This window comes from Oryzias latipes, chromosome 6 (assembly GCF_053564925.1).
Source record: "Oryzias latipes strain Hd-rR chromosome 6, Olatipes_Hd-rR_3.1".
Lineage (NCBI taxonomy): Eukaryota > Metazoa > Chordata > Actinopteri > Beloniformes > Adrianichthyidae > Oryzias > Oryzias latipes.
The window spans coordinates 15,826,216-15,842,164 of record NC_136242.1 but is presented as its reverse complement, the minus strand read 5'-3'; the positions used below and the strand labels follow the sequence as shown (position 1 = coordinate 15,842,164).

The following is a 15,949-nucleotide window of genomic DNA, read 5'->3' as shown; positions in this document are numbered from 1 at the left end:
GCTGTTAATGTAATCATAACAGCTACACAACGTGACAACATCCGCAAAAAGCTCATTAGATGATAGATACTTATTAGAATGTAATTTATGTAAACCAATAGAATGTAATTTATGCGTTTTATCACCCTTGAGACCGAATAAACGATATTTATGTTTATGAAACTCCTTTATTGGGGCCTAAAATTGACAGATTCCAGTTGAACCAAGATACTGATATAAATTTTATATTTATTTAAAGAAATGTTTGCATTAATTTTCTGTGTGAGCACATTTTTCTCTGTTACATTTTATTTTATCTGATAAAAGCTTGATTTAAACTTGATTTTTCTTTTTTGGTGCAAGTTAGGGAGTCTTCTCAAGAAAAGAAAACAATAAAACAGAATGGTAACTGTTCTGATTTATGATGAGGAAATGACCTAATACAAGCTGCTGTGGGTTGAATGAGTAATCAAATCCTGCGTTCACATGGACAAAAGTAATCGCAATGAAAGCTTGATCAGAATCAAAATGTGTCATGTAAACACGCTGTTCGGAATACTCTGCCCCGATCAGACTCATTCGGATCAAAATGTCTTTCTGATCGAGATAGGTGGGTTATGCAGATTGTTGATCCAATCGGCATGTATATAAACAGTTTATTCCAACTGTGGATCACTACTGTGTTTGCTTTGCGCCGTGCATACACGGTCTGGCGTTCCAGAGAAAGCTTTGGAGCTCGATCAGGACCGGTCGCCTGCTCCACCCGTGGGAAGCATGTCTCTGAGCAGAGCAACCGGACTCGTAGCTTCATGTTCGTGGGCAGTGGCTTTGTTACGGTGTGCACTTCGGAGGAGGCTTCGGGCCACAGTCCGTCAGCCGCTCTGTGTGAGTGAGCTGCCGTACTCAGGAGAACTGTGTCTCCAGGGAGAGGAGCAGCTCTGGGACGGTTTGTGATCAAATGGAGGCAGCTTTTGAATGGAGAAATGCAGGGCAGTCCTGAGAAACCGTGTAAACAATCATGTGAATTTATGTTTCCAATTGTGTCCAGACAAAATAAAGGCTGATGTTATTCCCACATATTTACATTCAGTCAAGATGCATAGTGCAGCATTGCTGCATGGATTTAAACTGCAGCCACAGCTAAATGTTGTTGTTGGCACGTATTAGCCTAACCCTAACCCTTCTTCCGGCTCTGTTCCGCCAAAGAAAAAAAAAATTATGAGCAAACAAGTGCCTAATAATAATCATAACAATAATAAAAGCATGTTTAGAAGATCATCTCGCTCTATGCTGCAGGTTTGTTTGTTTACAACGGAACTTACTATTTCTTCTTCTACTGTCGTTTCCGGTATTTTAGAGAGTTCTGCACATGTCAAATATCATTTAAATACCATACAATTTTAAATAAGTGACAGGATGAGCGGTGTTGAAGAAGAAAAAGAAAAAGCTGTTTGGTGGATTGATTTTTTTTATTTTATTTTTGAGTCAACAAACGCAGCTTTATTGTGAAAATGAATATTATAACTAATATGCTTATATTTTTACTATAAGCATAGAAAACCAATTTTGCTTTAAATCATTTAGCTAATTCTTTCATCCCCTGTATTATCTCGTTTGTCTCCATCTTTGCAGTCTGTTTGTGCTGCATAAACATGATGCTGTAGGGTATACAGGATGGAGACACACTGCTGTCCTTTTGTATGGTCCTCTGAAGGGCTTCCTGAAGGCATTGGCAAAGCTCCAGGAGAAGTTTTATGCTAAAGGCCAACTGGACTGCCCCATTTGCATACCTGATTACAGTTTGCAGCAAGTTCTGAAATTCCTGCGCTGAAGACCCTCAAGGCCTGGGGACTGGATATGGACCTCTTGGCAACATTGTTCCTTTCAGATGCACCAAAACGCCCCATGCTGGGGCTGAAAAACAGACAGCCCATCTTGACAACTAGATATTACCTGTTAAAGGAGCTGCAGAAATGGAACGATCGCAGCTCATTGGTGTTGCCTGGTTACATGACAACACAAAATAGCCCAAAACAAAAAAAAAAACAAAAAATTGGAAAAAACAGTTGTAAAAAATGATAAAATTAAGAACTCGAGGAAAAACACTCCCTTTACAAAAAATAAATAAAATAAAGATTAACTGTTTTTCAAAAAAAAAATTTAAGGATACACAAAATAATTAGAACAAATATTTCCTTTTTTTATTGAATGCAAACCTGTCCATAGTAAATATTGTTTTTGGTCCTTTTATTGGGCTCACTACAGTGTTCAAAGATGCAGCAGTGTCTGGTGTGCAAGAAAATGATAAGCACTTTATTTTCCATGATGGGCTCTGCATTTGAATCAGTGGGTTAGGATGTACTTTTATAAAAAAAAAAAAAAAAAAAAAAAAAGCCGATCCCATGGCCAGATAAATTGATGTGTTTAAGCTTAATGATTACATATAAAGCCAAATATTTTTGTTTTCAATTTATGTTTGGCCATTTATTTGATCTAGGAAAGAGGACAGCTGGGAGAATGAAATCATCCAACCAACACAATTATATCACAATTTTATTTGGTTTAGGATCAAAGCTTAGTTTAAAGCAATTGTTTCAAGAAAAAAAAAAGAATATTAGTAGTAACAATGTTGGGAACAAGTCAAGAGTTTCAATTAAGTTCAAGTTCTTTTTGAGATGTTCAATTTATTTTATTTATCTTTAAATTAATCTAAATGTATTTTATTGTCATTTTAGAACAATAACTTTCCTAAATTTTTAAATAGTATTTCTTATTATAACAATAATAAAAGAAAAGAATGAAACACAAACGTCTTTGTCCAAACGAGGGCGCTATTTTTCCACTTTGTTGTTTTTCCCATCGACCATAACGGAGAAGAAGACACGGGAAAAGAAGAAGAAGCATGCTGGAATTTTCCCTGTTTATTTTTGAAGGCTAAGTGAAACTACTTAAATAATAAAACATACATTATATTAACAGTCTACTTTCATCTGAAGGATATGCAACGCGATCTTTGAGGCATGAAGAATTGACATCGTTGTTTGGTGGGTTTCTTTTTCCACATTTTTCCTTTTCTTTGAGCTACTAGTTTGATCTGCTAACGTAACACAACAATGCTAATTAGGCTTAAGCAGGCCTCATGTGTTTAGAAATCTTTCATTCGGAAATAGTTACATATTGGTGCACTGGTTTTGTAGAGTTAGCCAACATTGTGGGCCATACTGTTCCATTTCTTATCACAATGTTAGAATATATAAGAAAATGTCTCACATTTAGGGCTTTAATTATAATTGATGGTAATTGTATGAATTTATAGTATGATGGTACCGAAACGTATTTTGTTAGCCTGTTATTAAACGTTGGGCTATAGCACATGCGCAATAGTAGTGTTGTCATCGTAATAACTGACCTTTTCTTTTCCTCTTAGGGTTTTCCCTGAGCTGAGGCCTCGAAGAAAACTTAATAAAAATAACATAAAAATAAATAAACTTTAAGACGAAAGTTAAACGCATCATTCAACAGTAAGTACATACATTTTGTATTTGTATTAAAATAGCCTATATTAATGTAAAGTGATACTATCTCAGTATATTTTGTTATTATGCTGCTTTGCTAGGTGTCATGCTAATGAATGCAAAGTAATGAAATGTAATCATTAATGTAAAACTGTGACTTGTGTAAAAGCCGTTACCTTAAAAATAACCTCTACCTTTCAAAATCATAACCAAAGTTTATTTTTAAGCAATAAAAGGAAAGAAAATGCTGACAAAAATAATATATCCAACACACACCCACTGGTCACTTTAGTAGGCACACCTGTCCAAATGCTCATCAACGCAAATTTCTAGTCGGCCAATCCCGTGGCAGCAACTCAATGCATTAAGGCACGTCGTAGACATGGTCAAGGCGATCTGCTGCAGCTCAAAGCGAGCATCAGAATGAGGAGAAGGGTGATTGAAGTGACTTTGAACGGGACATGGTTAGTGCCAGACGAGCTCTTCTGAGTATTTCAAAAACTGCTGATTTGGGATTTTCACCCGCAACCATCTCTTGGATGTACAGAGAATGGTCCAAAAGAAGGGAAAATATCCAGTGAGCGGCAGTCCTGTGGATAGAAGTACCTTGTTGATGTCAGAGCTCAGGGGAAAATGACCAGAATGGTTCCAGCTGATAGAAATACAACAGTCACTCAAATAATAACTGGTTACAAGCAAAGAGAATCTGTGAATGCACAACACATCCAACGCTGTGGCAGATGGGCTACAGCAGCAGAAGACCACATGTCTGGCTGAAGACACCTCTGTTCAGGGCTTTTTAAGCCAGATGACGCGCATTGACAGGTTCCCTGCTTATATGGTCCAGTCTGAGCCATCTTCACTCAGTTCCTACGCTCTTAATTATAATAATAATGGAATGGATCTATCTGCGCTTTTCCAGATGCTCAAAGCCCTTCCATTGTGTCCATTACTCATTCACTCCTCATTAATACTTCGTGATGAACAAGTATGAATGAACACCTCTGCTGGTCAGAGGCGGCTACGCTGCTGCTAGCTAGCACTGCTGACTATTCCACAGCCATCTCAGAGTTAGCTCAACTGTTGCTGTTAGTCACTGTTGCTGTTCAGCCAGTGTCTGCCGCGGAGCACTGACTTTGAGGAAAGGGCTCCTTACCCCTGTGTCTCATCATTAGCACGAGGCCCAAGAAAGCAAAGCAGCAGTCTTCTTTTCGCTCCTGTCCTTAGGAGTGCGGCTTCTCTTTGCATTTAAAGGACCAGCATGAACCCTGTCTTGTCGGCCAGAGCCCTACACCTGCAAGTCATGCCAACTTTTGCTGTGCTCACTTTGCAAAGGCGTGTCAAGTTCAATGAGAAGGTGCTGGGAAAAACCTCTGTGGTGCAGCAAAGCCCCCATGCTGTCGTAGTCGAATAAACAGGTTCCGTCCAAATCAGACGATGAGGTCTCGGTCGAAGGCCACACTGCTAGCTGGGCGGACCTCGTGGACTTAATGGAGGAGTTAGCTAGAGAACAGGTGGAGCACAAGCAGCCTCCACTCCAGCTGGGCCTGCGTTATGCTGACAACGACATTCTGACCATTGGCGTCTATTTGCGTGGTTTTTAGGCTGAGGACCAGTATCTTGTGTTTTTGGGTCACCGCGCTGCTGCTGCTGCGCCGGCTTTCCAGGATGATTTTTCTTCTTTTTCCCCTCCTGCCTGAACCAACAGCTGTGAAGAACCATTTGCCCACGTACCTGGACTTTATTTTAACTAACATCGTCATAAAGCAAACCCTTGTCCACACGCCCGACTGTGCCCGGCTACGGACAGTACTTGGACCTGGAAGGTGCTGAGAAAGCAGGCCTGGTCCATCCTCCACCTATGGAGCCGTCTTTGGCAGCTTATCTTACGCCGTCCTACAATCAAGGTGTGACCGGCCCCACCACATTGCCATCAAAGCATTGCAGACTTTCTGCCCTTCGGCTGGAGAAAATGTATCAAGCACAAGCCAGCACGGCCTGGGCTCTGAGCGCGGTGACCATGCTCCATTATACCAAAATTTGGCTACGTTCACACATACAGGCTGAAACGACCCAATTCCGATTTTTTTGCCCCTATGCGACATGTATCAGATCTTTTCATGACAGTCTGAACGACACAGATCCGATCTTTTCTAATGCAACCGCCGTCTGAACGGCCAGGCCACATGTATCCGACCCGTGGGTCATTGATACGCTACAAACGTCATCATTTTGCAATGAAGTACTGTTGTTGACATCCATGTTAACGTTAGCTACTTCCGCAAACAACGACTGACGTCGTTCACCGTTTAGTACTATTCTGCGCATGCGGGTCAGTTCTGGGTCATTTCTGGGTCACACAGGAGATCACAAAAGTTTGTATTTCATTGGAAAAAATCGGAATTGAGCATTAAGCCCTGCAGTGTGAACGTAGCCTTTGTGCCTGGCGGACCTTGGTGTACAGCTACCTTCCAGCAGCCCACCAGACCCCATTCTAATTTGAACGAGGTCAGACTGGCCACAGATGACCCTCTCCGGATGTCCCGCTGTGCAGCTTTCTCTCTCGGTAGAGGAATGGCTTTCACTGTCAAGGCTCATAGACACATGAGGCTGACTCTATCTGATGTCCCGGAAAAAGAAAGGGTGGCCTATTTGGATGAGCCGGTATCTACAGAAGGCTCATTCTGTCAGTCACTCCATGCAATTCAGAGACCTAAACCCACTTGGAGTGCACAAAAACCAGCGGCACAGCCCCCACTGCCTAAAATCTGTCTGTGTCAGTGTAAACTTTCAGGCAGTCAAGTTTCCATCGATGCATCGGACAGTCAGTCTGAAGTGAAGAAAATAACATCAATATATTTTAAATGTTTTTGCTTTTGGAAACTTTATTGCCACAGTATCTGAAATTTATGTAACTGAAAGTGTCTTTTTAACATTTCTGGACATGAGACAAAACTCATTACATTTCTGTATGTTATGTTGTAGTGTCATATCGGCGGGGTCAAAGGTCAATCAGAGAACAATACGAGGAGCAATTCTCCCCTGATAAAAGAGAGGTAAAGTAAAAATGTTAAACACAGCTGCTCTTAGAACATAAAAAATGTGTTTACATTAAGGTTAATCTTGAATTCTGAAGCACATTTCTCGCTTCAGGTGACGGTTCATCGAGTGGTCAATATTGTGGAAAAGAGGAAATTGGGACCTCGGCCAGGCTTGGAGTACGACAGAGAGTTTAATGACCCCCAGTGGTATGGCGGTCCTCAACATTACCAGGAGGCAAGGGGATATTATAGTGAGGACGGTTATCCACCAAACGATGAGCAATTCTTTGATGAAAAACCCTACTATGTCAATTTTCAGAGGAATTCATCACAGCAGCAAATTGTAAGGATTTAAAGAATAAGTCAGCTAGTTTATTTGAATATAATTGCTGTCAATGTATATTTCTGTTTTTATGAGAGTTTTTTGTGGTTGTAGGGGGGCCCATACTCCCAAAAAGGTTTTGGGAAAGATGACTTGAGACATCAATTAAGCTCGAGGTAGGCCAGCTACTGTAAATGCTGTTTAAAAAATGTTGTATACAATTCTGTGAACATTGTCATTCATCCAGGATGGTTCCATAGCAGAGCAAGTTCAAAAGAGGATCATCTGGACTCACTTTTTTATGCTGAAGTCATCTTAAACTAGTAAAATTAGGTCCAGGTGACCCTTTTGAAAAACATATTAAAGTGCGTAATTTGACATTTTGACCACTAGATGGAGGCAGAGTTCTGCTCTCAACATGAAATTGCTTATTTGGAACGTAATTGTGATACTGCCATGTATTAAAAATGTGTTTCAACTATTTATTTGGATATTTTAAATAATTGGATTTTGATATTTAATATAATTTGAAATCTAACAGCTACCAAAGGGTGTAAAACACCTTATTAAAAACAATGTGGAGAGAAATTCTATTTTTGGAGCTTTTCCGGTCTTTTTGAGCACAGATTTGCCATTTGTTAAATTGTTTAGTCGTTTTGTATGTGTATTGCAATCTTTTACTACTTTAGGTTTGATCCTCAACTTGATTCATATTTTTACGTATTTTTTTTATTTATATTTGTCGAAATATGTTTGATTTTCTTTTGCATAAAAATGGTTATGTAGCTCTTTGCAAGTGTTTTTGAGGGAGCTTGATTATTTCATGGTGATTTTGCTCAAATCTATTGGTGAATAAAACTTCCTTTTAAGTTTTATTTATCCTAATTTTTTTGCCGGCATTTAGGAAAGGCAACAGAAGTCATAGTCATTTCCATAAGAGAGGATGTCGACCAGGCTATGCTCAAAGGTTAGTACAAGCCACTAAAGCTACATCTGTGTCCTCAAAGGTCTCCGTGATTTCTGCTGTGTAAGATGGTTCCACACAGACTGTCCAAACATAAGAATGATCATGGTAAAAACTGTTTAAAGCCAAAGAACTTTGATAAGTGGTGTAAACAGAGACAAACCATATACAGTGGATGGCAGCAGTGATACATATGGTAAACATCGTAATGCTGTTGTACTTCATAGCAGCACTCATGGAGCACCGTACCCCTTTGTCCAATCACAAAGCTTGGTCAGAATCGAGCTGTATACATTATAAATGCTGTTCTGTTGTTCTTACTGAGACCTGCTTTTCTCTGCAGAGATGACCGGGATGACTTTAGGGCCAATAAGTCATTAGTAATTACCCGCGAACGCTCTCCTATAAAGAAGGAGGCCCCCTCAACTCCTGCTACAAGCAGAAACTTCTCTCCTGACAGAGAAAAAAGCTGCAACTACCAGCAGGCTCAGCAGAAGCGTAAGTGTCACTTTGAAGGTCTGCTAAATGCCTTCAGAGACGGTACATTTGTCAGTCCTCGGACATTCACCTTCAATCTGGTCTCTTTTTTTTGTTTTTTAAACTTTTATTTAAGTGTTCAATATGAAATAGTAAAGGACAGTTTTCTTACTATTTGTTTTTTGACTCAACCCTACTAAGTAATGGCACTTCTGCCTATAAGAGTCGGAATAGTTTGACTATTAAAGTTAAACAAAGGCGCTCAAGGTGAAACATCTGTTTGAGGAGGAGGTGTGTGATGTGAACCGTCATGGTTTGCTGCAACATGTTAGCTTGGTAATTACACCAACACCTCACACTTTGAGAGGCTGGGAAACGGATCCCCCTGGTTTATTGGGGTGGTTTGGGTTTGCGTTCAAAACCTGACCTTTACTTTGGTGAGAAAGCAGTAAATACACACATTTAATGAAGTCTCCAGAATCATGTTTGGTCTGGTATTTGACTAACTTTGTGTTTAGACCTTTAGAAGTGTTCAGATGTGTGAATTATGGTGCTGAGTTTTTTTTAATTTTTTAAATCAAAATAGTTTAGGAGACTATAAACAGTTTCAGTCAAGTGTCTACATGGCAAGGATACTTTATTAAAACCTTATATTTGTTGTTGTAGTGTACAATTTCTTTCCATTTTTCTAGACTAACTTTACTTTCATATTATTTTTCTGTAGAGAAGTCCAGTGCAGAGACCAGCCAATCTGCCAGCAGCTCCATTACAGATTCTCCTCACAGTTCTTCAAAGGTAAACAGGATCTTTAATCGCAGAAATGATTGTATTGAAGTGCTAAAGGAAGAAATGTAATTGAAAATATAAAAAATGTTACCGAAAAAGTAAAAAAAAAAAATGATTTCCACAAAAGGAAAAAAAAAAAGTTTCAGCAAATGTTATTGAAAAGGTAAGAAAAGTTACAGCAAAAGAAGAAAGATTTCTTGCAAATCTATGAAATGTTGCTGCCAAAGTAAAAAAGAGTACTGCAAAAGTAAGAAATGTTACTGAAAAATAAGAAATATATATTACTGCAAAAGTAAACAAAAATTACTAAAACAGTAATAGAGTAACTGAAAAGTAAGAAATATTACTGCAAAACTAGGAAAAGTTACTGCAAAAGTAATAAATGTTACTGCAAAAGTAAAAGAAAAAGGTCATGCAAAAGTAATAAGTTACTGGAAAAAACAATACATTTAGATAAATAAGTGACAGTGACACCAAAAGTAAAAAGTTTTACAGCAAAGGAGAAATTTCTTACTAAAGAAGGTTAATAGAGGTTAATAGAGACTGTAATAGTAGGAAATGTTACTGAAAAGTTACTTTAAAAAGTAAGAAATGTAACTGCATAAGTAATAAAGTAATGGCAAAAGTAAAAAATTTAACTGAAAAAGTAAAAAATAGTACTGCTAAAGTAAGACATATTACTGAAAAGTATTATAGTTACTGCAAAAATAAGAACTGATCCTCCAAAAGTAAGACTGGTTACTGCAAAAGTAAAAAGTGTACTTAAAAATTATGAAAAGTTACTTTATAAGTGCTAAAATGTGTCCTTTTTATGAAAAGAACTAATGAAGGGACTTAATAGTCTTTTTGTTTCCAAAGTGCCATGTGTGACATTCTGTTGTTAAGAGCTTATAATCAGAAAGATTTACTGTTTATTGGGGTTTGTGTCTGTTTATTACCAGCGAGCATAATAAGACACACATGCAAACAAGAACTCGGCACCTGTAAGAAAGCAGACTTGTCTCTATTTAAAAGACTTTGAAACCAGAGTCAGTTTCTAAACCTGGTGACCCCAGCTCTGACCCTTAACCTTTGGCCTGCCAGGACCAAACTTCAGCATCTGTGGCAGAGTCAGAGGAGGTGGCGGCTGCCAGCGCGGAGCCAAAATTGACACCAGAGGAGGACTTAAAGGCTCGCCGCTTGGAGGCCATTAAGGCAAAAGCAGTGGAAATCGAGAAGGTGGGATGATTTGTTTTCTGAAATGACCCGACTTCTATGAATCCTGGTGAACTTTTGTTGCCGATGTCCTAACGTGACCTTCCTATCTGCAAGGTCTCATTTCCGTTATTTCTAGGTCTATGAACAGTTTCATAACAGACCAGATAAAGTCTTAGTTCCTTTTCTGGTATGGGAGATTCTCCCACTTGTTTCACTGTTGGATTTAAACAGAACTTTTTTTTTTTAAAGTAAAATATAAAAAAGAAATTCCAACACAAAATAAGGAAAATCTTGAAGTCATTGTGTATTTTCAAAACGTAAAAACTGTGTATATCCTTTAAAAAGGGTATAAGCTACAGGGTTTTTGACTCTTTGTTGCCTTTTTTTTAAATAAAATGTAGAAATAATTGTTTAGCATCCATCCACCTCAGTTTCGTTTAGCAGCTGTGTGGTGAGCATCTGCAAGGTAAAACAGGGACAGAAAAAAGAAATCCAGCCCTCGTCTCCTCAGGTTGAGCTGTTCTGTGGCTTGCTATTTGGAGTTGCATCACAGTACCACTTATCTGTTCCCGTCAAAGCAGGGCAGGAATTGCCCCGCAGGACGCAGGGCGGGGGCGGGGCCAACCCACGGTGTGGTGCATCTTTTGCCGTTTGCGCTCGCACTGCCATTCCCAGCTCCTCCTGGAGACGTCGGTGAGGTGGCAGGAACGCTTATTTTCCTGTAACATCTGCCTCACAACCGATCTGTTGTGGTTTTGCAGAGGGGGTAGATCCGGTAGGGGGCAGAGCAGCACCACTAAACGGCATAATGTGGTTTGGGAAAAGCTTCAGGTCAAAGTTGGTGGACAGTAAACCTTTCCTGGAATTGTTTCTGTGCTTTCACTTTCCTTATTTTTCCTTCATTTGATCTGTTTCATTCATACTTTTTTATTTATTTTAACTTATTTTTGTCTAATCTGAAACTTAAAAAAATAGTTTTGTAGCTGTTTGTGGACCACAAATGAACCCTTTAACTACTTCCTGTTAGCCCTTTCACTTATGTGGCTTAGCTCACCGTTGGAAGCTAAATTGGAGAATAAATTTAAAGACCCACACTCCGATCATCTTTTAATCCATTGTATAAATGTTCCCAGTGGGCTTTTAATTATAATTATGCAATTTTTACCCATAATAAAGAATCTATTCTAGGGCATACATTCTTTTTCTAGCTTCTTTTTTTTCGTCTGCTCCTGATTCACAACGATTTGAATAAAGAAATACTCAGAAACACTATTTTGAGCTTCATTTTCTTTATTTATGTCCTCCATCATGGGAAAAATGATACAAGAACATGTCCAAAAAAAACCAAAAACACAATTTTCTTTGGAGTGGGTCTTTTAAAAGAACAACTGAGCTGCTAAATGCCTTGGAATGACTTTCAAAGAGGTTTATTCATCATCTCAATCAGTGGGAATGAAACATATCCATTTCAGCTCTTAGCCTCAGCACCGAGTGATTAAAATGGCTCTTTTAATATCCCCTAATGTGTACCAGCTCTCAAGTCATTACCCTACTTCCCTTATTATGCAGACTCCCTGCTTGCATCAGAGCCTCACTAAATGTCTACATGAGGGCTGCATGTATAACCTTACTCTTAAGCCCCCCCACCTGGAATTCCATTGCTCCTTCTTGTCGGTATGTTCACAATTTGGACCTCCGCAAACTTCCGATTTGAGTAGGAGCCCACGTTTCGAGGCTCCTCTTCAAGGCCGTCTGTGTTGCCGTTTCTCCAGAGGGTGCATCCTGTGTGGCCCCCGCAGTATATCAGGCCTAGAGATCGGCTTATCGCTCCCATTCCGAGCAGAGAACGTTGGCAGAACCTCACTGTAAGCTTTTAGTTTTCACAATTTAGGGGAGTTTTTTTTATATTTTAAAGCAAAGTGGGAGACAGTTTTTACAGAAGAGTTTTAACAAAGTAATTTCTGCTCAGAACAGTGTTTTAAATGTGCAGAAGGAGACATAATGTAATGAAAATGTAACCGTTTACGGTGTATAATTTAAGAAAAACCTGTTAAAAATGCTAAATTAGAAAGTTGTTTTTCTGCTATAAATGGCTTTATTACAAAAAACAATGCAAAAGTCAACTGCTTTTTCTTTCAACTCCTTTAAAAAGCCTTTCTTCTTAAAGTTGGTGTAAAAAGGATTCTTTAAAAATACCCGAAGGGGAAACACAAGGACAGAGGAGGAGATGTTGGCGAGCCGGGGCTGACCCTGAAACTCAGCTGGCCACACGTATCGTGAGTGTCTCCCCCTCCTTATGGTCACAGTCCAAACTATCATTACGCGGGCCCGAAATTCGCTCGACTTGATCCGCAGACATGAAAACGTCTGCCACAGTCTGGGATATTTCTGCCCCCGCCGAGCCTCCGTCACTGCATGCGTGCGCAGCTTCCACTGTGTTGCAGTGACGGCGATCTGCATTAGTGCGCCGATGTTTCACTCAAAAGGTTTGAAAAGACTAGATTGAGGAAAGTTTCCATTCCTGTGTCCTTCTGCCTAACTGGGTTCTGCTTAGACAAGTTCTCGATCGAAGTGCTTAAGTTGAAAGATGTCATATATGAGGCGCAGACTAAAACACGTGATTCTCAATCGAAAAGGTGCCAACATCTGTTTTTCAATTCATTGTGTGAAAAATTCAATGTAATTTATGTTATAAAAATATTGCTCTTTTTCTGTGTAAGCTCATATATCTTGACCTTTTAGTTTATAATATGGTCTTTCTTTTTTTGGTGGCAGCCACACGGTAAAGTTGAGATGGCAGCAACATGTGATGTCATCCTCTTCTCTAAACACGCTCTTCTTTTTTTTTTTTCACTTTGTCCTACAGCCAGAGCCTTCTATTCTTAGGACTTTCTTTCTCTTCTAAACAAAGTCAATGGTTCTCCTGAGATTTCCACCCTTTCTGTTCCAGCATGAATGTGAAAATGTTTTTGTGTTCTGACCTTTTCATGTGTTTAAAGCTCCAATCTTCTGACCTTTTTCTAAGGTTTAAAAAAAAGCTGGCTGCGTTTTGGAAAGTTTAACAAAGTTTCAGTCCGATTTACTTTTTCTTCTCTTTTTATTATTGTTTTTTTAATAGAATTTGAAGAATTTTAGAATAGAATTTGACTTTGCAAATCATGTGCTTATAGTTATCTATTTGGCTGTAATTCATGCTCCTGTCGTGCCGTGGTCAGTTGGTCAGTCAGGTTCCCCATTGGCGTGATGCATGCTGGGAGCTGCTATGTCTTTATATTGGCATTCATTTGGATTTTAGAACTTGGGAAGCACGGCAGCACATTCATCTTGGACTGCGTTTAGATCATTTTCAGACCTTTGAATGTCATGTTTGTGGAGTTGTATTTTTTCACAGTTTAAGTTCACAAACTAAATGAAATAAAAAGAAGAACAAGTCTTTTATGAAGACCAGACAGTTCCTGCTCCCCAAGATACCTGAATGTAACTGCAACAGCAGGTACATGCACCAAACTTTCATTATAATATGATCATCTTTGCTTTGTGTTTCAGTCCAGAAAATCTCTAGAAAAAGAGATTTAATTGCATCAATAATTGTTCTGCTGGAGCTTTAGTACTGATTCTACATGTAAATATTTCAATTTCAATAGTCTAGAAAAAGCTGGTGGAGTTATCTGGTCCCAACAAGCTGGTGTTGGTGAGTGTGAAATGCTAACTTAGTCTTCTGTTTGTAGTTCTGGATGGGTGCTTAATATAATAATATAATGGCTTGATGCAGAGTTGGCCTCTTAAGCGTCGCTGTGACTCATTAGAGGCTAAAGGTGATGGAGGATCTGGTGTCTGATGCTGCTCCTTGACCTGCTGGTGTAGCTCCGAACCATGGAGCAGCTTTAATGAGAAGCCCCACATTAAGATCCTCATCCCCAGATGATAAAGATGTAGCAAGCTCGCACCTGGAACTCTAGTAGAGAACTTAACAGCCGTTTCGGGTCAGCAGTAAAATCTGACAGCGATGTCAAGTTGTTGTTTCTGTTTTTATTTTTCCCAGCATAGACTTAGTAAAAGAACCCAAAAGTACCACTCTTCTCACCTCACACCACTTTTCTCATTGCAGGGCCTCATTCACACACCTGTTTCATAAAATATAACATTATAAAAAGTTTTCTTTTTTTTGAGTTTGCAGACAGATAGTAGACTGCTAATTGTGTGTGCACTCTGAAACAATTCCTCCCTAAGGCCAGTAAATATTCTCTATTTGTTAAAAACCCTCAGCAAAACACAGAAAATTGGTCAATTATGAATTTCTATGTAACGCATGTAAATTATTTTTTAAAGATTTGTGGTTTTAATAAAAAAAATCAAAAGCTAAGAATTGGTCTTGGAAATAAATATTAAATATACATGGTCCACATTTTTGTTTGACAAAACAGAGATAAAGTGGAGCCACATTTGCACCATTTAAATGTTGTCTTTCCATGTTTTTAACTAAAGAAAACCCTTAATTTGTTTGTGTTATTACATTTTTTTGCAGCATTACAAGCAGGACTGTGAAACTTTCCGCACAGTGGTGAAGATGCTCATCGATAAGGAGCCCGGTTTGGAAAATAGCCTGGAAGCTCCTCTGGCTAAAAACCTGGTGGAAATCAAACAGCACTGCCTGGATGCCCTGAAAGGCTTCATATCAGAGCTGGATGAGATCTTGGAGCAGCCAGAAAGCTCGTCTTAAGCCGAACATCAGTCCGCTTTGACAGTGACAATGAGGACTCCTATCACCTTACTACTCAAAGGAAGTAAACCAATCTTTGGTTTACGAGCTGTTCATTATTGTATATAGTTCTTTACATAAGAGAAAAAGACCAAATAAACATTTTATCTAAGATTCTCTACTGATATTTCATAGTTTTGCATTGTATTTCTTTGTGTCACATTCAGCTTGTAACATCTTGGCAAGTCAAAACCCCAGTCTGATGAAAATGATGTTTTTGTTTTTTACATGTTCTTGTAGCAATTTTCTGATGATGATGGACACGTATAAAGAAAATGTATCCTAAAATGGCATTTCTAAGTATTTCTTTTTCTCAAATTGTTGGGAATCCGAAGCAGATACAAAACTACCATTGGAAAAAGCTTGTTAATGTGTTGTACAAGTTACTACAGCAAGCTCCCTGCTCCGCTCCATTCCAATGCATCCACTTGTATATAACTAGATCCATTTACGTCTTTGTTTTCCCTGTCCGAGCTGGCATCTGGATCAAAACTGCACCGGCAATGCTAGCTTGGGGATGTGAGGGGCTCTAATGTTGCAGAAGAGCACGTAAGCAGAAAGACAAAATGGAAATGGGGGGGGGGGGGCTTACTCCACGCCAATAGTCCTGCCCACAACTCTATTCTACGAATTTCTAATTTACTACTGCAGCTCTGCAGAAACTTTCCTTGAAAATAGTTTTGTTTTTTTATTTGACTAAAAATGGCTCAATCGTAATTGAAAGACCACTGGAAATACTTTGAAAATCGATCAAACTTTTGACACAAGTATTAACTAAACTGTATCCAACAGTGTGATCTAGAGGTCGTGATTACATAATTCTGCTTGTGAGTTTCAATCTTTATATTCAAAGTGTATTATTTTAGAAATAAAACATTGCACCAGAAAATGATTTCTGTTTCGGTTATT

The 15,949-nt window shown here is 38.9% G+C and overlaps 1 protein-coding gene across 1 annotated transcript; it reads left to right on the top strand.

Annotated features, from left to right (window-relative positions):
- The first annotated feature begins 2,828 nt into the window (after window positions 1-2,828).
- On the top strand, window positions 2,829-15,929 carry LOC101159097 (uncharacterized). Its single transcript, XM_011475912.4, has 10 exons — window positions 2,829-3,023; window positions 3,407-3,500; window positions 6,480-6,550; window positions 6,648-6,878; window positions 6,972-7,033; window positions 7,762-7,824; window positions 8,165-8,319; window positions 9,023-9,093; window positions 10,168-10,302; window positions 14,807-15,929. Coding segments are annotated over exons 2-10 (984 nt in total). The 5' UTR covers window positions 2,829-3,023; window positions 3,407-3,499; the 3' UTR covers window positions 15,002-15,929.
- Window positions 15,930-15,949: the final 20 nt, after the last annotated feature.